The 25,915-nt window shown below is 35.2% G+C and overlaps 1 protein-coding gene across 9 annotated transcripts in view; it reads left to right on the forward strand.

Annotated features, from left to right (window-relative positions):
- Positions 1-25,915, forward strand: part of kst (spectrin beta chain, non-erythrocytic 5 kst) — a 333,164-nt gene that overhangs the window by 225,080 nt on the left and 82,169 nt on the right. For 7 of the 9 annotated variants that reach the window (XM_089085798.1, XM_089085799.1, XM_089085797.1 and 4 more), the window contains 6 exons: positions 2,349-2,645; positions 4,742-4,887; positions 8,379-8,441; positions 10,243-10,474; positions 22,300-22,473; positions 23,917-24,270. In XM_089085798.1, the coding sequence (XP_088941924.1) occupies positions 2,349-2,645; positions 4,742-4,887; positions 8,379-8,441; positions 10,243-10,474; positions 22,300-22,473; positions 23,917-24,270 (1,266 nt within the window). The remainder of the gene's footprint in view (positions 1-2,348; positions 2,646-4,741; positions 4,888-8,378; positions 8,442-10,242; positions 10,475-22,299; positions 22,474-23,916; positions 24,271-25,915) is intronic. The other 2 variants (XM_089085803.1, XM_089085806.1) reach the window with 1 other exon arrangement.

The following is a 25,915-nucleotide window of genomic DNA, read 5'->3' on the forward strand; positions in this document are numbered from 1 at the left end:
TTGAGCAGCAAGAGGGAGCAAGAGTATTTTCTTTCTAATTATATAGTCATGAGTGCCTTAAATAATATTGACCTGTCTTGGCATTTGAGCAGCAAGAGGGAGCAAGAGTATTTTCTTTCTAAGTATATAGTCATGAGTGCCTTAAATTATATTGACCTGTCTTGGCATTTGAGCAGCAAGAGGGAGCAAGAGTATTTTCTTTCTAATTATATAGTCATGAGTGCCTTAAATAATATTGACCTGTCTTGGCATTTGAGCAGCAAGAGGGAGCAAGAGGATTTTCTTTCTAATTATATAGTCATGAGTGCCTTAAATTATATTGACCTGTCTTGGCATTTGAGCAGCTAGAGCGAGCAAGAGGATTTTTTTTCTAAGTATATAGTCATGATTGCCTTCAATTATATTGACCGGTCATGGCATTTGAGCAGCAAGAGGGAGCAAGAGGATTTTCTTTCTAAGTATATAGTCATGAGTGCCTTAAATTATATTGACCTGTCTTGGCATTTGAGCAGCAAGAGGGAGCAAGAGTATTTTCTTTCTAAGTTATATAGTCATGTGTGCCTTAAATTATATTGACCTGTCTTGGCATTTGAGCAGCAAGAGGGACCAAGAGGATTTTCTGTCTAATTATATAGTCATTTGTGCCTTAAATTATATTGACATGTCATGTAATTTGAGCTGCACGAGGTAGCACGAGTATTTTCTTTCTTATTATATAGTCATGTGTGCCTTAAATTATATTGACCTGTCATGGCATTTGAGCAGCAAGAGTGAGCAAGAGGATTTTCTTTCTAAGTATATATTCATGTGTGCCTTAAATAATATTGACCTGTCATGGCATTTGAGCAGCAAGAGGGAGGAAAAGTTTTCAGACCCATGGAAAATACTCTTTTTTAGTTTTAAGTTTTTTTATGACCTTTTTTTCTATACTAACCTGAATGATTTCTTTAGACCACACTGCTTTTCCATTGACAAAAAAAAAAAAATTAAGAGAGATAAATCGGGTTTAGTTTAAATAAAGCAGTGGAACAAAACAAAAGATAAAAAAACTTTAAATCATTAAAAAAATCCGAAATTTTGACTCCACATCCGGATTATTATTTTTGCCCTCTCCCCCTGGGGTTTCAACTGTTTTCTCCCCTCTACCTTTATTCGTGGTCGTGTATTAGTTGTAAATCAGTATAAATTGTTGGTAGTCGACAGAGAAGCTATGAATGCTTTGAATAATATTGACTTGTCTTGGCTTGTGAGCAGCAAGGGGGAGGAAGGGTCTTCAGGCTGATTCAAGATAACACAAGGATCAGCGTTGTAATGGATTTTTTACTTGATCTCTAGCTGTTTGAAAAACTAGGTACTATAATGATATCCTATCTAGGCACAGACGCTGGGGCGAGGGGGGCAGGTTATGTCATCAGACTAATATCCCCCTCCCAACTCCATAATGTTTTCAATGATTTTGTATATTTTTGCCTGTTTCTTTATGCTGCCCCCTTCCCTGTCTTGACATCAGATTTAGCATACTTGCGTGGTCGTTCCTGAAACCTAAGCTTTATTTATGTAATTCAAGTAAAGTATTTACAAATTCAGTCATACATAATTACGATATTCTAAATAATTATGCTAAATTATAATTTACATACGCACAAAACAAGCAGACAGAAAAGAAAGACACATTAATCAAACAAGAAAAATATTTAAACTGATGAGTAATGATAGATCAAACGGGAGAGGAAGCCAAAAAAAAGTGTAAGAAAGGAAGGTTTAGAGTAAAAAACTGACTAAGAAGCTGAGGCACTCTCTTGGCTATATTTTTTGTGGCAGCTGTGGAAAAACCCTTTAAATAGACCTATGCAATTATTATTATTCTTTTATTATTATTATTATTCTTTTATCATTATTATTATTATGCTGTGGAAAAACCATTTTGCAGTAGGTTGCATCAAGACATGGCTAATTGTAGAAAGAGACAAGCCAAGACAGATAGTCTAAATAATTGAGAAGCAAATGTTTAAATGGATGCGGCATGGGTAAATGGCGGGAGTAAGTCTGAAGCTTGCTGATAATTCGAGATGCCTTTATAGATTAAAGCACGTGTTTCCGTTTCCCATTCTTAAAATCTTGTATCATTCTCTTATTGAATCCTATCTTAAATATTCTAACCAGAGGATGCACATCAAAATTACCTCCATTGGAAATCAAATGCTGAAAGTCTACGACGAACCTGAAATAAAGAATAAAAAAATATAGTTAGGGTTTTGACTGTCTTCTCTCTGTTATTTTAATTGTTTTATATATTATGCAATATAAATGTTTTATATACTGTGCAATTATTATTATTATTCTTACAGGCAATTGAGCTGGAGCTTGATGCCTACAGTGGTTTAATAAATGAGCTCTGTAGTCAAGGTCAAAAGATGATAGAACAGAATCATCCCGAATCAAAAGCCATTGAGCAGCGAAAAGAGCACTTACAACAAACCATGAAGAATGTTCAAAGGTTGGCAACAACGCGTCGTCAGCGTCTTGTTGAGTCAATGAATCGGCATGATTATCTTCGTGAAGTGGATTCACTTAAAGCTTGGATTGTCGAACAAATGGTTACAGCTACTTCAGAGGACTTTGGACAGGACTATGAACATTTACTGGTAAGTTTCATTTCTGGGTTTTGTGTCATCTACTTTTGTCACATTCAAGAGGCTAGGTTCACAATTTGATTGGGTTTTTAGTTGAATTTTGTTTTTCTACCACTTGAATTTATGATTTGATTTTTACGGATCAAGTACAATTTTAGTAGTATCTCTGTATTGTTTCCACCTTTTTTTTTTAACCCACCTCCACTCCTCTCAGTGACGACAGCCTTTACAAAAAATGTACTTTTAACCTTAGACGTCACATAGAATCCTTTTAAAAGGATTAAATAGCAGCCGAACCAGACACACTTCAAACCATATGCTACAAAAATAAAACAATCCATAAAAAAACAAAGGCCGTCCTCCTACCACGGGAAGCCCTTCTCAAGGTTTGCTTTCTTATCTTTTCGAGTCTTTTCCAAATGGTGGCCTTTCATGTCTCTCACACTACAAAGAAAAATCTGTTTCTTCTCAAAAATGAAAATAATGATAAATAATAATCGTATAAAGAAACTAATCATCATTATCTAATAAAATAACAGAAAAAAAATTCCATCGTTATAACTTTCTTTTACACAGAAAGTTTATAACTTTCTTTCTTATACACAATGCTATGCGAAATATGCAAAACGATAAAGAAAGTTTTTATGATATCTGATTCTTAATTTACCATTCAACCTTTGGTATCTAACTTTGGTTTCGGTGTAGTTGGGATGGATACAGCATTCTCTCCCCATCCCTGAATGATTAAAAACACAAAATACAATTCAACGACGTAAATTTAGTTGCAAAGATTTATTTGTCATATATATATATATATATATATATATATATATATATATATATATATATATATATATATATATATATATATATATATATATATATATATAACGTCCATGAACGTGCAAAAGCAAGTTGTCCTAGGGGCGCTAATCGAAGTATAGTAATCTAATCCAAAAGATTTTACTATGAATGAAAGATTGTTTAAAAAAATATAGCCTTTCTGCACTCGGAAAGTTTCAAGTTAGATCAAAGCATTTCTATACTATTGATTAGAATCTATTATTATTATTATTAGTAAAATTAAGCTTCTTTTGAATTATTCTGGTTTTACAAGGTAATGCTATAGTATCAGCGGTGATAGTGGTTTTTACTTTGTAGTGCGTCAATGCTAAAGTGTCGAGGGTTTCTCTTTCATTAGTTGCAATGTTCTAATGTTGCTATCTTTAACCTAGACAAGTTCAGGCTGACCATTTCCTCTTAATTTATTAATATACCAATACAATGTCTTGCAATTATGCAATCTGGCTCTCCAGAACGCGGGCAATTTCATTTAACTTCTATTTCAGATCTCCTTAACTCATACTATGATTCCTTCTCTACTTTCCTTACTTCTCTTTTATTTTTGTGGGATCTATCACTCGGAAACTTTGTACTAACCCCTTCTCGCTTTTATTAAGCTTAAAGTGTTTTTGCTAATATTTTTAGCCACGTTTCTGCCCCTCCTCCATAAGGCATCTTCTGCTGCTTCGCAAACTATTTTCAAAAAAATACTTCATCCATCTTCTACATTGTCTAGACCTAAACTCTCCAGTTTCATATCCAACAGAGCTTGGAAAGTTCCTGTCAAATGCTCATCTGGAGCCTATTAGCTTCATACTTCCCGGGAGATAGCTACTCTTCCAACATTTCAGCTTTAAATGAACCCTACACGCTACTTTATTGTGATCTTTATTTTTAAGATCAATGGCAGCACTCATGTATACCCTAGTGTCTTGAAGGGATACAGCCTGTATTTAATTTACAATATCATAATCAATAAGGTTGTCCATCCTATCATCTTCCGATCATGAACTTGCGGGTATTTTCTGACTAGTTAACGTATGGTCTATAACTAGATTCCTCCTACAAAATTTACCTAGGCTTGGATACTATCTACCCCTATTTGCACCAACCTGGGCATGGCTTCTGAAAATTTTGACCTAGTAGCTTCTTTAAAATTTCGACAGGAAACCTCAGTATTGCCTGGTATTGGCAGAATACCAGTGTTATAAATTTGTTTAGGTTGTTAATTACACGCATCCAGTACCTTCAATTTGGTTTTTCAGCTGTTGCGGAGCAAGTTTGATGAATTTAAACTTAAAATTGAGAGTGGAACTGAACGATTTAAGCAATGCGATGAATTGGCCAACAAACTCATTGCAGGTGAAAACCCTCATAGTGATGAAGTTGAGCAAAATCAACAAATAGTCAGGTTAGAACTTATTCTTCTCATTTCTTTCAACCGTTATATATTTCATTTACACAATTAATTGCATTTACAAATTCCCAATTTTTTTCATAATTTACGATTCATGTCCACGTCTTAGAAAAGAGGGCGTGTGGGAATTACTAATTAAGTTCCTCTTTTCTTAATTTCAATATTTTCTACAATAGCTTCATTAATTAAGAAATAAAAGTAGCAATCCATTCATATTATAAAAAAGGATAAAAATCCTCCAGGGGCATTAGTGACGCATAGGGCGTTAAATCGACGTTTCAGTTGTTGGGTCTTATTCTACAAATAACACTTCTTGAAACCTCCCTAAAATCTTTTCTTGAAACTGAAATTAAAAGCAACTGAAGCCCCAGCAACTGAAACGTCGACTCGATGTCCTATGCGCCAGCAATGGCTCTGGAGATTCTTGAAACTGAAATAAAAAGCAACTGAAGCCCCAGCAACTGAAACGTCGACTCGATGTCCTAAGCGCCAGCAATGGCTCTGGAGGATCTTTATCCTTTTAAAACAAAATGATGTATAAGAAGTGGCTAAACTTTAATCAGGTTTGGATTTACAAGTTAATATTTTCACCTAGTTAAGCTTTAATTGAATAGTCTAATTAAAGCCACCCTTTATAAATGTGAAGTTAAAGAAGTAAGGCTTATAGCTGGCGTTTGGCATTTGATACTTGTAACTAACATTGTGTTCCGTTGTGTTTAGTTCTCACAATTTCGCTTGTTTTGAAACAATTACTTGTATTTGCTTTAAGTTGTCCCCAAGACTCTTTTATAATTTTCTTCTTCGTCAGACTTGAGGAAAAAATGGAAAATAAGCCTTCTGTATCTCCTATAAGAAACCGAAACCATTTCCCTAATGTACTTTTGCTCAAATAAAATGGAAAGGAGAGATCTTTGGGTTTTACTTCGAAGAAATTCCAGTCAGCCGTAATCATTGGAAACTGTTACTTTTACCTCTTGCTTCTTAACAAAGTCTAACAGAAGAACTCAATTCTGGGATACTTTTATAGGACACTGACAATTTAAAAAAAAAATAAGCAAATGAGTACTAGCCGCTCCCCAGTGTTTTATTTTGGTTAAATTTTTTTTTGTGTGTGTCAAGTAAAAATCCCTTAAATCGTAGGATAGAAATTTTTATCCATTATGGATCTTTTTATTCGATATTTGAAACTTGGTATAGATCGAAATGAGATCGGTATGAGATCGAAAAATAAACCATGTGCAAAAAGCAGATAGTTTTTCCGAAGAAAGTGTAGTCTTCCTCTTCCTAAAGGTAATTCCGCCATTTTAAATATTTTGGGTTATTACATTAATACAGATACTATTGAACTCTGATATTCAAATTTTCATCTTGTAGCCCCCCCTCTCTTCCTCCCTCTTCAACTATGGTTGTGCCGGAATCAAAATTATATCATAGTGGCTGAATTTGGCTTGAAGAGAATCAACTTGAAAAAACAAGTTCTTATTATTTTGAAAAAAGAGCAACTTAACTCTTAACGTACTTTATGCCTGCTTAACTTAACCCAGACTATTGATATGACTCATCGGACATTTTCCCATAAAAAAAAAGAAAATTAATTCTTAGCTAAAATCCTGTAAAAAAAATTTTGCCACTTTTTCCTTTTACTGATAAATTTCCTCACTTTATTCGCTGATCGAGAACGACTCATCTAAAATTGGTAGCTTGTTTCAAAAGCCTAAAATATTTTGCACAATTATTCTCCTAATAATGAAAAAAATTATATACAGTAAGAACTACCGTGTACATTTTTGTAAGAAATATCCTATTCAACAGCGCAGAAAATTAAGTTTCATCTTCTTCCCTTGAAATTTTAGGTGTCATTGGGGCTTCAAAGCAATTTGTAGTTTAGCTCATTTTTAGCCGTTATTCTGGCTGCGCTCAAGGCGGTAATGGTTACTTGTCTGACTAACTGTATTTTCTCTGGTAGCGCGTTCGAGCATCCCAAGATGACTTATCCGACCTGCCCGATTACTTACCCTCAGCGTTTTGCGATGACTTAAATCAGGTCATTGGTTAGTAGGATTACTACTTAAAATGGTCTGGATTAGTTGTCGGATAAGCTACACTTGCTAACGCTGAAAAAGGGAGTACAACTGAGGATAAACGACGTCATATATAAACAAAAAATTCAGTCTTTTTATGTGAAATTACATGAAGAACAAAAAGGGACAGTAATTGCGAAATGTGGTACACCTTCAGCGGCTTCTAAATAAGCTGTGTTCACAATGGTGTCCACGTGATTTACGTAGTTATTCTCCCAGTTGCCTATAGCGGGTCAGTTATAAATTTGCTGGATAAATATTTGTAATTATCTTTTACGGGTTACATCCAGGTAAGTTAATATTAAGCGAATAAGTTGAATAAGGGATGCTCGAACGCACTCTGGATATAACCCTTCTTGCACAACAAGAGATGCTTACTTGATCAAAGTAGTATAGGTAAAAAGATGGACAACATCATCAGGCACTTTTTCCGTCACCTAATTATATGGTAGTTGTATGGCGAAATAAAATTTTTTTTTCTGTAAGTGATTTAGTAATGGGATAATTTTATTTTATTTTTTCATCGGCAGCTGGTAATTAAGGCCTCGGCCGAAAAAAAAGAATAAAATTCTGGTCCTCCTAAAGAGAAAAAGTACTATTTGTTGAACGACCTGAAAATTGGACTTTCGGGTATTGTTAATATGGCCATGCAAAATATCCAGCAGCCAAAGACCTTAAATTTGTAAATAAGTAAGTAAGTAAAAGTAAGTATGACGGCCCTAGACCCATAAGTTCCAAACCGGCGGTGCTGATATCTGTTTCGTGGCCCTTCAGCCAGGAAGTGCAATGGGGGGCTAGGGGCCAGCCATCGTGTGGTTTCGCACACCCTTCCTGCTTACCTTCACCAGATTTCTCCAGGTACCCATTTAGAGCTGGGTCGACTCTGGTTGAGCTTAGAGTCACACCACTGACCCCCGTCCCAAACCAAATAACTGGCCACGCCAGGGATCGAACCCGTCCCCCTTGGACAAAGAATTCTCAACCCAGCGCACGTCCACTTAGCCGATTCTTTATTTGTAAATATCAAATATAACATTATTTTAAGTAGCATTTAGCTAAACGTTCACACAGCAAATCATACTCAACCTGGCCGTGGGAAATCTTAATCAGCTCAGGTTTCCCAAAGTAATTTAAACAGCATTTGAAGTATAGTTATATAAGGGCTTTTATAGGGGCATGCATCCTTGATGCTCCAGTTGTTTTGACGGATTGACACTAGTCCTGACATTTATCCTTTACCCTGTCACAATAGCAACCCTCGTAATTAGTGACATCACCTTTGTACCTAAGGTACCAAGGATAAATAATCTGACATTTCAGATATTGTCTTTGTATTCTGAAATGTGACCTTTTTATTATTTGTTCTCTTTTCTTCAATATATATTTCATCTTTTCTGATTGAAGTTCTCCGGCAAAATCACCTTCCAAAAGTGCTCAACGGGTATCAGCTCTGCATGCTATCATTTGGTAAGAAACCCACTAGAGGCAATCTTGCTTGGTGTGCTGTTTCTTGGCTCCTTTTCAATTTTCGTTTACTTCATTTTTGTTTGCTTTTGTGCCTTTTCTGTGATTATTTTCTTTTAAATCCCTTTTTGCAAAAGGAACTGTGTTTTTTTTAAGTTGATATTGAAAATGATGCGTTCTAATTTATGTTTTTTATTATTTATTTACATTGGGTTTTACATTTATTTACATTATTTTTGTTTGCTTTTGTGCTGTTTTGGAAGCTTTTTCCTTTATATCTATATGTTTCGTAATTACTCGCAATAAATCTCTTGTAAACTTGACCAATGACTTTTAGTCTTTTAAGGGCATATGCAAGGAAGAAACCAAGGTACGCTAGAGCTCTGGGGTTAAGGCCAGTGAAATGTTGTAGTAACTTTGAACCATATGTTGTAGTTGCAGCGCAACAAAAGTGACAATGTCTAGCGTATTGAACCATTGGACTTCGGACCAAACATAGAAAAGTCCCTTTTGTATGGAAGTATTGATCATATGTTTTCCTTTTCCAATGTGTGAATTGCATTAATTTTTTACATTTCATATTTTGCAGTTTTCATTATCTTAGACAAGGAATTTGCCGAAAATTTGTCAAGTAATGATATTATCAATAAAAAAAAATTCAGTTATAGCTCTTATTGCTAATAAGTGGAAAAACATAAAGAAAAAAAAATATGTATAGCTATGAATAAGTATAAAATTCTTTAAACAACTGTGAACATACAAGTTTTTTTTTTTTTTTTTTTTTTTTTTTTTTTTTTTTTTCTTAAGAACTTGAATGGGTTAAGTGTATTACTGATGAGTTTGGTTAATCCAGAAACCATAATGAAACCTTCTGATCCCCTCCAGAATAACAAAGGGCCATGTGTTCCAGATTAATGGGGGTGTACTATGTATTTACAAAATACAGGAAGTTGAAGAAAAGGGAAGGGACAAAATGTATCTTATCTATTTTAGTTGAAACCAAAAATTAACGAACATTTTAATACTCATGAATCCTTTTTGCCTTAAAATATGTTTTGTTAACTAAGAAGAATAGGTTCATATAGCCATGTGTTCAGTCCAACACAAAACGAGCAAAGGCCACCATGGCTGTACAAAAATAGAAACTAAAGAACAATGCACATTTCCCTACAAAACAAATATTTGTTAACTTTTGCAAAGAAAGCGCTCTTTTTGTTACATATCAACACGGATATAGCCCACATTTTGAAATTGAGTTTAATTGTTATGTCTTTGTGTTAATAAGCCAATATTTACCAATCAAATATTAATGTTGTTAGGTCACAACGACGTTTATACATAAAATATTCTAATATTTAAATATGTTAAAATGCCCTCCCCAAACAGTGAACCAAAGAAAGGGCCATCCTACACCCTAAATATCCGTTGATATTTTCTTTGACATTCATGGGTGAGAAATCCCCCCCCCCGGGCTGAGTCTAGCGTAATTCTTCGTTTTAATGCCCTATTTCGGAATGATGTTCTTGTTCCCAGACCTCTTCAACCCTGTTGCATAATCCCGATGTAATTCTGCTGGTAGCCGATCAATCTGCTTTAGTCGAGTGCCTTTTTTTTTTTTTTTTTTTTTTTTTTTTTGTATTCTACCGTCTTCACCAATAAACATATTTCCTTGCCACCGTCTTTCTCTTTATTTCGCATCGTTGATAAACCACATATATTTACCAGTTTCAGTACCTGATTTGGATTTAATTCTTTCTATCCTATAATATCATTTTTAAACAACAATGTTTTTTTTTACCTTCAGCCAAATGTGGGATCGTCTTTTGGAGTCCGTTGATATAAGAGAACAACGTCTCCATGCTGCTGGTGAAATACATCGGTTCAATCGTGATGTTGCTGACGCTCTAGCAAGAATTCAAGAAAAGAGTACCGCAGTTTCTGATGACCTCGGGCGAGATCTTAATTCAGCATTAACCCTTTGGCGGAAACATGAAAATTTTGTTAACGACTTGGTGGCTTTAGAGGCCCAACTTCAGGTATACTTCTTTAAGAAAAATATAATAATAATTCTAGGATCTACATAGTCTCTCTCTCTCTCTCTCTCTTAAAGTTTTATTTTTTGACGATTTTTAATTATATTCAAACGAATGCATCGAGCCAAATAAAAAAGGGGGAGGGGAGTTGTCATAAAAAGTTGACGTGACGTGTCTTTGCGCTGGGGAAGTTTTTAGTGATTCTTATTGCAGTATTAATGATGAGAATGCTTAAATTACTATATTCGTTAATAAAAGACACTAAAAGGCTTGAGAAAAATTTATAGAAACTAACTATAATCCAACTTGAGTCCGTATGGATGACGAAATGTTGCAATATTCAGAGCAGCTTTTCGACTCTCGTTGTAAAATTGTATTCTCAGGCTGAACCATTTTCGAAAAACTACTACTGCATACAATTCACTACAAAGTAGGTTTTGGGGGAAACCTACTTTTAATTTTGCCCTGGATGGATCGCCAAAGAGAGAAACCTTTGAACATCCGTACAGTTTGTCCTAGCCATCTCAATCTTTTGGCTTGCCCTAGCCATCTCAATCATTACGTTTTTTGCCCAGCCTACTGTTTGGCATACGGTTAGTCAAATGGGAAACTAGAATTATCCGTAGACAATTCCTCCGAAAAACATTATTTAGCAAATCTTCCTCTGCCTTTTGAAGCGTCCACGTTTCAGAAATATACTTGATCATGGTAATTATGATAGGTGTCAATATTCTAATCTTCCTTTGCAGACTTATTTGCCTAGTCTCCCATATTTTTTTTCTTCAAATTTACCAAAACAAATCCTGAGCCTTCGCTATTCCACTCTTCACATCTACCATCTTTACTAAAAATACTACCCAGATAAGTGAAGCTATCCACTTGACCGATCTTTGTGTTACCCAACGTCACCTCTTCACCTTAATTTATTCCTAGTCTTAGTAACTTAGTCTTCTTGAGATTAATTTTTATACCTATTCTTGGATCCTGAACCCTCAAGACCTCGAAACATTTATTCATTTTGCTAATATGTGTATCTAGGACGCTCAAATAATCTGAATAATCTAAATCTAGGAGAGTTATACCTTCCCATTTGATTCCAAGCTCTCCCATAGTCATTGCTGTGTTCCTTAGTATGGACAAAATCCATCAAAATAATCCATATAAACAAATTAAATAATTTATTTTTAAGAAAAATTTTAAAATAATAATATTCAAATAATAATTTTCAATAATAATTATTTTTAATTTCCATTATCAAGAATAATTATTTTTTTTAAATCCTTCTTTAGTAATATTTTTTTTCTTTTTAATAAATCTCGCTTAAGTAGTAATAATGCTGCTGCTACTATTACTAACAACTCACTGCAGCACCAAGCCACCTGAGACCAACACATTTACGCATGTTCCTCTTTCATTCTAATCTATTCAAAGCCTCCCTCTTTACATCCTCTCAGGAAGTTCCTATTTCCCTTAAATCTTTCCTTACGACATCCTCCTACCCCAACCGGGGTAGACCTACTTTTTTCTTGACCCTTGATGGTGGGCCAACAAGAACAACCTTTGGCAATCTGTTATTCTTCATTCGTAGAACGTGCCCTAGCCATTTCAACCTTTCTCTCATTATAGCCCTAGAAAGCGGGATTGGACCACACTTTTTCTATATAATAGCAGGTGCAATAATTTTTTTTTTAAATCACCCGTCAGCAAATGAAAAGTATTGCTCCCGGGGGTGTTAATTACCATTATATTAACATAGGATTGTCACTTCTATGACTTTTACCATTGTATAAAAATATAAACAACAATACCTATGCCTGTTGTTGTTCCCTTGTTAACTTGTTCCCTGTTGTTATTCCCTAAAAAAATCCCTTGTTAACTTATAAAAGGTGATTTTTTCAACAGAGCAAATTGCTTGACAAAGCAGCAAAATTCGCTTAAGTTGACAACTAAACCGTCATGACAAGCAAATTTTGTTCATGTTGGAACATCTGTGTGAGCTAGGAATAAAAAATCTGCAAAAATTCAAACCTTGGACCCTTAGGAATAGCACTGGCAAAATAATTCTTACCGTTTTCAAGCTAAGAAGTTCTCATATCTAGCCTGATTGTAGCAGCAGTAGTTTATTATAAGATCTGGTTATGTTTGTATGTCTATCTGGTTCGAGATTGGAATAGGATAAATTCGTAAAATATTTATTCAGGGTTCTTTCAGTTTTTTTCTTTTATTTTGTTTTTTATTATATTTTTTAATGTTTTTCTTCACGTATTATGCTATTTTATATTGCGGCAAAAAAAAAAAAAAAAAAAAAAAACTAGTAATCACAAAAATGATGATAACGGTTTGTGTCCGTATTTTCCGTATCATCTTCTTATCAAGTCTTTTCAGTTGTGAGTTATTCTTCATCTTTTTTTCTCTCTTTTTGTTTGTCTTTTTCGTTTTATGATGCTATTTTTTGTGTTGTTCCATGCATTATACTATTGTATAGTAATAATATATTCTAATATATAAATATAGTAAATTATTCATTAATAATTGTATTCGTACTTGTTATATATTTATATAGAAATATGTATTTATTAATAAACAATAAATAAATATAGTAATAATATTTTATAGTAAAAAATAAATAACAATTTAAAGAAAGTGATGGGTATATGGGTATAGCAATAGCCCTACCTCTTTAATTGTATTGGTAGACCTGAAATACTTTAGTTGGATATCTCGGGCCTTTTTGTGTCTGCTACTGCATCGTCCGCGATTCTACTAAGTACAGAACTGTAATGATGTATCAAATATTCGAAGTGAAGTTAATGTACAAAGTAAATTAACTATTAATATTGTGATAAACTTAGTTCATTTCTGACCATATACGTGTAGAAATGCGTAGATTTGTACTTCAATATAGTGTAACACGTATTATAAATCAGAGGCAACGCTGTAGCGTTGCCTATAGTAAAGGCCATACGGCTCTAATGTTTTATTATTGTTATTTATTTTATTTTTTTTTCCAGAGGCACTTCTTATGGAAGGGGTTGTCGTAGAAACTTCAAAGGGGGATCATTCGATTGGAAATCGAGAGTTGTAGTGCCCTTTTTAATCGTCGAAAATGTTTGGAGGGCAACTAGCCCCCCCCCCCCCACGCCCATCATTCCCCCAAACACATCCAATCAAAATTTTGAGATAGCCATTTTGTTCAGCGTGGTTGATTTTCAGATATAAAATATGTTTTTGAGGAGGACACTTCCCCACCGTCCTAAGGGCAAGGGTTTTAAGTTATACCCTGGGGGCATATAAGGTTTTTATAGAAGGAGTTGTCGTAGAAACTTCAAAATAGGCTCATTCGATTGGAAATTCAAAAAGCTAGTGCCCTTTTTAGTAGTCGAAAGTGATTGGAGGGCAACTAGCCCCCCCCCCCCACGCCCACCATTCTCCCAAACACATCCAATCAAAATTTTGAGATAGCCATTTTGTTCAGCATAGTTGATTTCCAGATAGAAAATATAGTTTTGAGGAGGACACTCCCCCACAACCCTCAGGGCAAGGGTTTTAAGTTATACCCTGGGGGCATATAAGGTTTTTATAGAAGGCGTTGTCGTAGAAACTTCAAAAAAGGCTGATTCGATTGGAAATTCAAAAAGCTAGTGCCCTTTTTAATAGTCTAAAATGATTGGATGGCACCTAGCCCCCCCCCCCCACCCCCACCATTCTCCCAAACACATCCAATCAAAATTTTGAGATAGCCATTTTGTTGGCTATCTCAATTTTGCAACAATTGCTACACCTTTGACGGAATTAACACAAAAGGGGGCCGTGGACCCCATTAAATGGTCACAAATTGAAAAAAATGCATTTGATATACTGAAAGATGCTCTTTGTAACGAAAGGATACTGAGAAATCCAGATTTTTCCTTACCATTTGTGCTACAAACTGACAGTTCAAATTACGGATTAGGGGCAGTTCTATCCCAAAATTTTGAAGATGGGGAACATCCAATCACATTTATATCCAGGAAATTATCGAAAGCAGAATTAAATTATAGCACAATTGAAAAAGAATGCCTTGCGATAATTTATGTGGTCAAAAAACTAGACTATTATGTATATGGACAAAAATTTACAATAGTGACAGACCACAACCCATTGAAGTGGCTAAATATATTGACGCCAGATAGCTGAAGATTAGCACGGTGGGCCCTGTGCCTACAAGAATACGACTTCGAAATAAAGTCAAGACCAGGAATAGATAACGGGAACGCTGACGGCATGTCCCGATTGGAATAAAGAAATATATAAATAATAGGGGGAAAAATAAAATGTTAGATGGGCTGTGCCTTGAAAACATGGATAATAAGGGGGGAAAAGAGGTCAAAGACCCATGGGGAATAAAAGAAGATGGTTACAAAAGAGAGATGAATGAACTACAACGGGTTGGGGGAAAGTTGGGAGATATTGAATGTCAAGTCGGATTGGAAAAATTTGGAAATGAATCTGAAATTAGTATCATCAATTCAAAAGATATATCAGTCCTTTATGAGGGGGAGGAATCCCTTGGGGAAGATCCCCTGCTGGAAGTTACAAAAGATATCCCTCTTTCCTCAATGCACAACTGGCGGACAAGTTGTGATCCCTTTACCGAGATTTTGCCTTTTTGATCTGAAGTCCTTGGGGGATACTCTCTCCCAGTCACTTCATACTTCACCCACGCCCACCATTCTCCCAAACACATCCAATCAAAATTTTGAGATAGCCATTTTGTTCAGCATAGTTGATTTCCAGATAGAAAATATATTTTTGAGGAGGACACTCACCCACAACCCTCAGGGCAAGGGTTTTAAGCTATACCCTGGGGGTATATATGGTTTTTTATAGAAAGAGTAGTCGTTGAAACTTCAAAACAGGCTCATTCGATTGGAAATTCAAAGAGCTAGTGCCATTTTTAATATTCGAAAGCGATTGGAGGGGAACTCGCCCCCCCCCGTACTCATTATTCCCCCAAACACATCCAATCTCAATTTTGTGATGGCTATTTTGTTAAGCGTAGTTGATTTCCAGATAGGAAATATATTTTTGAGGAGGACACTCCCCCAAAACCCTTAGGGCAGGAGTTTTAAGTTATGCCCTGGGGGTGCATAAGGTTTTTATAGAAGGCGTTGTCGTAGAAACTTCAAAACAGGCTCATTCGATTGGAAATCGAGAGATCTAGTGCCCTTTTTAATAGTCAAAAATGATTGGAGGGCAACTAGCCCCCCCCCCCCCCTCGCCCATTATTCCCCCAAACGCATCCAATCAAAATTTTGAGATAGCCATTTTGTTTACCATAGTTGATTTCCAGATAGAAAATATATTTTGAGGATGATACTCCCCCACAACCCTCAGGGCAAGGGTATCAAGTTATGCCCTGGGGGCATAGAAGGTTTTTATAGAAGGCGTTGTCGTAGAAACTTCAAAACAGGCTCATTCGATTGGAAACTCAGAAAGCTAGTGGCCTTTTTAATAGTCGAAAATGATTGTAGTGTAACTAGCTCCCCTCCCCCCCCCCCCCCACGCCCATTGTTACCCAGAACACAGACAATGAAAATTTTGATATAAACGTTTGGTGCCACGTCGCTCATTACCAGAGAGAAACTGTGTGTGTGTGCAGACCACTCCCCCACAACTCACGAAAAAATGATGTCGAATAATGACCCAGGGGCATATAAGGTTTTTATAGAAGGCGTTTTCGTAGAAACTTCAAAACAGGTTCAATCGATTGGAAATTAAAGGGCAATTGCCCCTTTTTAATTGTTGAAAATTTTGGGTGGGCAACTCCCCCCCCCCCACTCCCATCAGGGACCCAACCCCATCCCCTCAAAAGCTCCAGATAACCATTTTTTTCAGAGTAGTTGATTCCCAAATCTAAAAGATATTTTTGAGGAGGATACTCCCCCAAAACCCTCAGGGCAAGGGTTTTAAGTTATACTCTGGGGGCATATAAGGTTTTTATAGAAGGCGTTGTCGTTGAAACTTCAAAACAGGCTCATTCGATTGTAAATTAAAAGGGCTAGTGCCATTTTTAATTTTCGAAAGTGATTGGAGGGCAACTAGCCCCCCCCCCCCCACACCCATTATTCCCCCAAACACATCCAATCAAAATTTTTAGATAGCCATTTTGTTCAGCGTAGTTGATTTTTACAAAGAAAATATGTTTTTGAAGAGGAAAATCCCCCATAACTCTCAGGGCAAGGGTTTTAAGTTATGCTCTGGGGGCATTCAAGGTTTTTATAGAAGGTGTTGTCATAGAAACTTCAAAAAAGGCTCATTCGTTTTCAAAATAAAAGGTATTCTGCCATTTTACTTCGTCGAATGTGTTTGGCGGGAACCTCGCCCCCCCCCCCCCCCCACGCCCATCATTCCCCCAAACACATCAAATCAAAATTTTGAGACAGCCATTTTGTTCAGCGTAGTTGATTTCCAGATAGAAAATATATTTTTGAGGAGGACAATCCCCCAAAACCCTCAAAGTTATGCCCTGGGGGCTTAGAAGGCGTTGTCGCAGAAACTTCAAAAAAGGCTCGTTCGATTAGAAATTCAAAGGGCTAGTGCCCTTTTTAATAGTCAAAAGTGATGCTATTTGGGCCATTTTGTTAACTTCAAAAAAGGCTCATTCGATTGGAAATTCCGAGGGCTAGTGCCCTTTGTATAAGGTTTTATAGAGGGCGTTGTTTTATAAACTTCAAAAAAGGTTAATTTGTTTTGAAATTCAATGGGATAGGGGTATTTTTAACAGACAACAGTGTGGGGTGGGTACTTAGCCCCCCCCCCTCCCTACGGCACATCTTTTTCTGAACCAACTCAATAATACTTGGTAGATAGTCCTTTTTGGTCAGTGTGGTGGATTTCAGTATCGAAAATATATTTTCGAACAGGATACTCCCCCAAAACCCTAAGGGCAAAGGTTTTCAGTTTTGACCTGTGGACATTTAGGGTTTTTATTAAAGGCGTTGTCGTAGAAACTTAAAAATAGGATCATTTGATTTGAAGTTGAATGGCTAGCGCCTTTTTTAATAGTTGAAAATGATTAGAGGGCAACTAGCCCCCACCTAGGCCCATCAGTCCCCCAAAGACAGCCAATCAAAATGTGGAGTTATCCATTTTGTTCAGTGTAGCTGATTTCCAGATAGAAAATATGTTTTTGAGGAGGACACTCCCCCAGAACCTTCGAGGCAAGGGTTTTAAGTTATGCCCTAGGGGCATATAAGGTTTTTATAGAAGGCGTTGCCATAGAAACTTCAAAAAAGGTTCATTCGATTGGAAATTCAAAGGGATAGTGCCCTTTTTAATAGTCAAAAGTGATTGGAGGGCAACTTGCTCCCCCCCCCCCCCCTACGCCCATCATTTCTCCAAACACATCCAATCAAACTTTTGAGATAGCCATTTTGTTCAGTGTAGCTGATTTCCAGATATAAAATATTTTTTTGAGGAGGACACTGCCCCACGACCCTCGGCAAGAGTTTTAAATCATGCCCTGGGGGCATATAAGGTTTTTATAGAAGGTGTTGTCGTAGAAACTTCAAAACAGGCACATTCAATTGGAAATTCAAAGGGCTAGTGCCCTTTTTAATTTTAGACAGCCATTTTATTAAACGCAGTTTTAAGTTCTGGAAATTAGGTCTTTTAGGATTACAACTCCCCCAAAGTCCTTAGGGCAAGGGTTGTAATTTAAGGATTCTCCGAATCCTTCATACTATTTCTTATGGAAGAATGATCGTATAAACTTTAGAGAGGGCTCGTTTGATTGGAAATTGAAAGGTTTTGTTCACTTTTTAAGAATCAAAAGAGATTGAAGGGCAACTAGCCCCTCTCCCTCCTCCACGCCCTCAATGCATCAGATAAAAATTTTGAGATACACATTTTGTTAAAATAGTTCAAAGTTCAGATAACAAAAACTCCGGTGTCGACACAGCCCACCAGGGCCCAGGGGTAGGCGTTGTAAATTATACTCTGGGGCATAACCTATTAAAGGGGGTTTATAACTTATTGGAAGGGTTTTTGTGTGCGAAGAACACATAGAAAATCTATTATAATTATTCAAATATAAGGTTAAAATACATACTCTATGATAGATGCAAAATTGCTTTGGCACACAAATTCCTATTAAGGTCAATTCCAAACAGCCGTAATCGCTTTGTGTCAGCAGGTGAAATGGTCTAAACCCCCTTATTGGAGCTACTTTTTCAATCCATTCATTGTTGTCAATCGCTGTCCACAAGATATGCAAGCTGTCTATTGTTCATATATAAGGTTTTTATCAAAGAGGTAATCGTATAGACTTTGATAATAGCCTCATTCGATTTAAATTGAAAGTTCTAGATCCGTTTTTTAAACTCAAGAATAATCGGACAGTAAGCCCCCCCCTCCCCCAGGCCAAAAAAAACTTGAAACTTTTTGCAATAAAAAACGAACAAAAATTAATTTAAAAAAAAACTTTCCGAAAAATAAGTTTTTCAAAGAAAAGTAAAGGCCATTTTAAACTTAACCTCAGGAGATACCAAAACCTGTTAAAATTCAAACTCAAAACGACCAGAAATTACTATTAAAGAATAAATGAAACCCGAAACGAACACAAATTAAATAAACAATCATAGCAAAAAACATGCAACAAGTAATAATATAAATGAATAAATAGATCTTAAAGCGAGTAATGCTTAGATTGAATATGAAAATCAAGCTTAAAACGAAACCAAATATTTTGCTATTAAAGTATAGATGAAACTTAAAAAGACCAGAAATTATATGAACAATCAATGCGAACAAAACATACAATATATATTATTTTAAATGAATAAGTAGATCTTAAAACGAGTGAAACTTAAATTGAATATGCAAATCAACTTTTAATCGAATAAAAATAACTACAAACAAGAGTTTGGGTATCGTCTCACTGCAGAAGCCTAAAACCTACTGCGTCATTGGCGCTTTACTGAAAATGAATTATATTACAAATGTTTTCTTCTGTACTTAATATTGAACATAAATATTAAAATTACAGTAAAATTTTGATCTGATGAGCTTTTAGCAATTAATATCATTATGCATCAAATATTCAGTTTAATTTATTATTTCTTTTAAAGATTGGTCAAGACAAATTTAGTTTCACTAAAAGCAAGATTTGGGTACTGCCTCCTTTAAACGTAAAAACCTAAAGCCTTCTTCACCATTGGTGCTTCACTGAAAAAGAATTACTCGTATATTACAAATTCGTTATTTTCCAGTTCTTAAAGCATTGAAAATGAAAATAAAAATTACAGTGAAAAAAAACTTTAACTGATTGATCTTTCAACAATTAATATCATTATATATCTAATATTCAATTTGATTTTGTTTATACTTTCCAAGACTGTTCAAGACTCATAAAGTTTTGCCATTTTTTTAACTGTTCCATTTTTTTTTAGCTAATCGTGTTAGATTGTTATTAAAACATTCTATGGCTTCTAGGAATTTCTATTTGAGCGGAAAACTGCCCCTCAAACTTTTTGGAACATGTATTTTCTGGCATGCAACACCAAAATATAATAAAATGTTTCGGAGAGTTTCGGAGTGTTTCACCCCTCGCAAGCAAGTGCCGTTGGTATTTTTGAATCCGCATGGTCAATTTAGGGGGTGGAGGGTAAGCCAATTCTCGTAGCAGCCCCATTCCGTCGTGGTATGGTTCACATTTTCAACACCTGGCGTCCGGACTATCATATAATCTACCAAGCATACAACTACCCCAAATCAGTATCAATAAATAAATGAAACCCACAACGAAAAAAAATTAAAATAAATATTAGAGTCAAACTCAAAACGAGCATAGATTAATGTCAGTAGGGTTCAAAACCCCCATGCTTTCTAAAAGCCAGAATATAATTTTTACTTTACTGAAAAAAAATTCAAACGAGTTTACTGAAACAAATTATGCATTGTCAATTTAATTTACATATGCTGCTATTTATTCCCTAAAATCTTAATTAATTCTTGATTTCTTAAAGTTACAAAAGTGAAAATATTTCAAAAAATTGTTTTCAGTAAAGCGCCAATGACGCAGTAGGTTTTAGGCTTCTGCAGTGAGACGATACCCAAACTCTTGTTTGTAGTTATTTTTATTCGATTAAAACTTGATTTGCATATTCAATTTAAGTTTCACTCGTTTTAAGATCTATTTATTCATTTACATTAATATATATTGTAGGTTTTGTTCGCATTGATTTTTTATTTAATTTCTGTTCGTTTTAAGTTTCATTTATACTTTAATAGCAAAATATTTGTTTTCGTTTTAAGCTAGATTTTCATATTCAATCTAAGCATTACTCGCTTTAAGATCTATTTATTAATTTATGTCATTGCTTGGTTGATGCTTTGTTTCATGATTGTTTATTTAATGTCTGTTCGTTTTGGGTTTCATTTATTCGCGGATAATAGATTCTGGTCGTTTTGAGTTTGAATTAACAGGCCTTTACATCTGCTGAACTCTAGTTAAAATTGTCTTTACATTTCTTTCAGAAGCGTATTTTTCGGATAGTTTTTTTTAATTAATTATAATATAAACAGCAGAAGGTTCTCAGGGAAAGTGGTTAGATAAAATATATGGCTGATGGAGGAATATTCATATGATAACTGCCAGCCCAAACCTTCAAATTGTAATTGGGGCAACATTTTGTTTCCCTGTCGCATAGAAATTTGTATCAAGACTCTTATATCATATGAATATTGTACTAAAACCTATTAATAATTCTTCAGCGTATTTATAATCAGTTTGCTAGTCTGATCATAAATTCTATATTTACAGCTGCATTAGAGTTGACATTGAAGCTAAGTTTTAAAGCCATTTTCTTTTCGACAATGCTGCATATAAGAAAATCCGTCAGTTTTGAAATCAGAATTGAGTTATTATCTTTTTAACTAAGAAAAACGGAGCATTTAAATGTTGAAGAATTTTTAACTCAAAAACCTTTGCTATTTTTGTTGGTTTAAAACATGAAAAAAAGAAACACTCAGTTTTTGCGCTCTTTTTATCGGCACAAAATTTGAATTAGCGAAGAATGGGTAAAAAAAAGGCCGTGACATTTGGCATCACTTTTTGCTATACGTTGTATCCCTAATGTGATAGACCTGCGAAAATATGTCATAAAATTAAACCAATCGAACTAAAACGCACTTTTTAATATCGAAGTATAAAACAGGATTTTTTTTTTAGAAAATAAATTATAATTTTTGATTATGATAAGACACATTACAATCTGGTTGACAATTTAGAATAGTAAATAATTATCATTGCATTGGTAAAATTACTATATTATTAGTTATCTTATTAATGCGCTGTTTTATTTGCAATTAAATGCTAGTTCAGGATTAGTTTATAGATAGATCAATCGTATATAGACGACTAAGTAGGTGAGGATTTATGAGGCTCGATTCTCTTCTTCCACTAAACGATTTTTTTTTAGCGATAGTGATTCGTTTCACAGGAATAAACTTTATTCGCCTCAATTATTTAGGTGTCTAAACGATGAGATCGAATCCCTCGATTCTTTAATGAGAAAAGGCGAAAATTGGGTAATCTTTATAAATTTTATGTCTATGGTACCGCCAAATGGCTGTCCATTTCCAAAACCCAGTTACACCATGCGGTACGTGCCACATGTTGTGTAAAGGGGTACAGTATGGTGTAATTGTGTCTATGGGTGATGCGAGTGGGTGCCACACATGGAAAAATAAATAGCACTCTAAAATATGCACCAGATGGTAAAGAGTGAGCTGCTTAAGTTCAGACTTGGAATTGCGCTAACTAATATTAAGCTATATTTTTGCAGGTGCTTATTGATGATGCAGCCCGTTTGCAAAGTACATATCCTGGTCAAAATGCAGATCACATCAAAGAGCAGCAAATAGTTGTTGTTAAACAGTGGGAAACACTACAGGCAGCAGTTGGTGAACGACAGGCAGCTCTACAAGCCAGTATTGAGCTTCAAAAATTTCTTTCCCAGGTAGTTTTTTTTAAGCGTTGCTTGTTTGGGTACTTTTCTTGGGAAAACTGAGGGTTATTAGTTTTAACTCTTGGTTGCAACCTATTTGTAAAGCTTCAGTTTCCCTGCGTTGATGCTGTTTAATGTAGGAGTGATTGATAAGAAGCTGCTCCTAGGTAGGAGCTGCGGGCGGTTGCTGTCTAATAGTATGAAGCGTTACAGAAAGCTGTTGAAGAACGATTAGCAGCTCAACAAGTTACTATTTAACTTAACAGGTTTCTTTCATGTATATTTTTTTCCATTGCATGATCTGTTGTATGTTTCATTGTGATCAATTACCTTAAAATGTACCTTAAATTGATAATCAGCTGCGCTATGGGTGGCCGATTAATTAAATATAAGATGAGTATCCCTTTATTTATTTGATTTTGTTATTCAGTCTGGGATTAACTCTATCGTCGAAAGTAGGACATTTGAAAAAAAAATCAATATTTGAGATCGTCGATCCAGTGTTTTATTGTGTTCATAGATTTATGGACTCGATTCCCCAATGAAGGAGAATTGTCGGAAGAAGATTTTCTGCGGGGCAGAGAGGGATTTCCCGCAGTTGGAGAGGGAATTTTCTACGGACTGATTTTCCATGGAGGGTTTTCTGTGGTTGGTGAATTTGCATGGGTGGGGGGGGGGATTTTCCGAAGGAGAATAGTCTTCGGGGTGAATTTTTCAAATAATTTTGAATTTGAAACTATGGTCGTTATTAATACACAGTTGAAAATATTCTGCAGGGGAGAATTTTCCAGGGGAAATTTTACTTTTTTTCTTTTTTTTGATATCATAGAATTGTCCCTTTCGACATTGTAATTAGTTTGTTCTGAAATGTGTAATACTTTATTGAGTTCACGTAAACCACTGCTCTGGTAAAGCTTCATTGGATACGAATACGGTCTCTAAACATTTAACTTCATGTCGATGAATTTTTCTACAAATGTATATACTACCCACCCTTTGACGGGCAATGTTGACTAGTAGGCTACCGGCGTTAGTCAAAGTAAAACTTAAAACATGGTGCGTTTATTTAGAACCTGTCATATAGAAACGTGGCACGGTCCAACAATATATAAGGGGAAAATTCTGCACTGAGTACTTGAACAAGAGAATTGTCAGACGCTTTCTTTTCAACCGAAACAGCATTTCTGAGGGATGTCATCCTGGAGAACGTCAGTCCTGAAACGTTATCCTGAGGGACATTCAGCCTACCCCTCGATTTCTTCAAAAAGTGCGTAAGATAAAAAGTCGAATTGTGGGATATCAGGGCCTTAATTTTTAATAGCCCTGCATCATAGAGGATTCATAAAAAAATCGCAATTTTCCACCATGAAAACTTTTACTACGCTCTTTATTTAAATCCTCATTTTATTAACTTCTTCTTTTTTTCCTCTTTTTAAAAGAAATTTTCGTTTATAGGTTCGAGACATTAATAGTTGGTCACGACAGCTATGTAACCAAATGTCAACTATAGAAAAAGTGAGTGACACAGTGGCAGCACAAGCATTGGCAGCAGAACATCAGGTCCTCTTCGATGAAATCAAAGCAAGGGAAGAGAGCTACCTCAGTTGCAAAGCCCTGGGGGAAGCAATGGTTAAAGAGAATCATTATGCAAGTGAAAAGATCAGTGAAAAAGTTGTAGAGCTGTTGGAAGAGAGAGAAAGGCTCCATCTGTCATGGAAGAAGAAGAAGGTTTATTTGGATCAGCAGTTAGACCTGCAGTTTTTCTTAAAGGATGCGAAAATGATTGAAGTTGTTGCTGCCAGACAAGAGGTTTGTTGTCTGTGAACACTTCGGTGAAGACTTCCACCGATGCTTTCAACTTTAAAAAAAGAAAATGATTCTAAAAAGCCTAGTTGAATCCTAAAAAGATAATGAGCAATCGAAAATAAATGAAGCTTAAGTGTTTTAAATGGGATTTAATAGTATGTAAAGACTACTTGTGCCAGTGGCGTCGATTCACAAAAATTTAGGGAGGAGGATAGGACAAACTGTATTTTTTAATGTCTAGGGTGACTTTAAAGAACTTTAGACTTTGAAATTTTTTAAATATTTTAGACTTTAAAAATTCAGGTGGGTGCCCAGCTGAATTTTTTTCAATTCTTCAATAAGATACAAAAAAGGGGTTTTTCAAATTAAAATACCCTTGAATCCTTTAAGCTGGGGGGGGGGGGTAGGACGTTAAATCTAGAAGTCGATTTCTCACTTTTCTCCTTACCCTAATCCCCCAATTAGCGCCACTGAAAGTGGAGTGTTGCCCAGCAGACCTTTAATGCTTATAAAAAGCTAAAGTGAATATAATTTTAATTGAATAATGTTTGTTTTTAAATTGAAGATGTAAATTCTTCGGGATCCAACCTGAAAATGGCTGAAAAAAGTGACAATTAAATTTTAAACTATTTTAATTTATTAGAAAATAGTTCGGGCTGTATTTGTATGCAAAACATAGACTAGACTTCGAGAAATGTTATTAAATACGCCTGTCGTGACGTTTATGTAAACGTGGTTGTCTTATTTCAGGGTAAATGTAAAGCAAATGCAATAAAGATAAATTAAAAATCCAGCTAATATTTTATTCATATTTTGTATTTATAATTAACTTTATGATTGTGTTAATTAACGCTAGAAGGCTCTGATTTATCTAAAATTAATATTTTCCAGACCTGTCGTTTTCTGACTATTATAATTCTTCTCATAATATGAATGTTCGATTGAAGGAAGGGATCTCTGGATTATCTGCACAATAGTCTGCTTAGTTTTGTGTTTTTCACTTGTCTTTATTTGATTACTTGATTTTAGTGCAATCTATTCCGCCTTACAGTTTACTGCATCATTATTTTTTTCGAAAAAGCTGGTTATCCATCTCTGAGATTCTCAAAGGAAGGAGGTGGTGACTCTAAGGGAGGGAGAGAGAGAGAGAGAGATCATACAAGAGGTCAATGTATATATATATATATATATATTCCTTTTCTGCTCATTTGTTTTTATTGACCTCGAGTTTGTTCTTTGGTAGTACGCGAGTTTTGTTGTAAGTGAGAGGAGAGGCTAAAAAGTTTGAACAACATTGTATGCCACATAAGCAGGGGCAGGTATTGTCCCCTCTCCCCCCCCCCACAGTCTTAGGATTTTTTTTCTCGTAATTTTCATAGTTTGCCTTTTGGTAAACAAAACCAAATTCTTTGATTCAATGTCTAAAATTTATAATCACCCCGAAGTGAACTCTTGTGCGCTTGATTGAATGATATGATAGGATATTTATTTCCAAAAACACCAGCCGGGCCATGACGAACAAAACATATACACACAAACAAAAAAAATAAATAAATGAAAAAGTACAACTATTCCAAAAACAATTTCGATGCTTCATATCCACACAGATGAATCTACAACAATTTTTTATATTAATAAAATTAATGTT

Source organism: Artemia sp. Qi Xiang Cuo, chromosome 3 (assembly GCF_049724085.1).
Source record: "Artemia sp. Qi Xiang Cuo chromosome 3, ASM4972408v1, whole genome shotgun sequence".
Classification (NCBI taxonomy): domain Eukaryota; kingdom Metazoa; phylum Arthropoda; class Branchiopoda; order Anostraca; family Artemiidae; genus Artemia; species Artemia sp. Qi Xiang Cuo.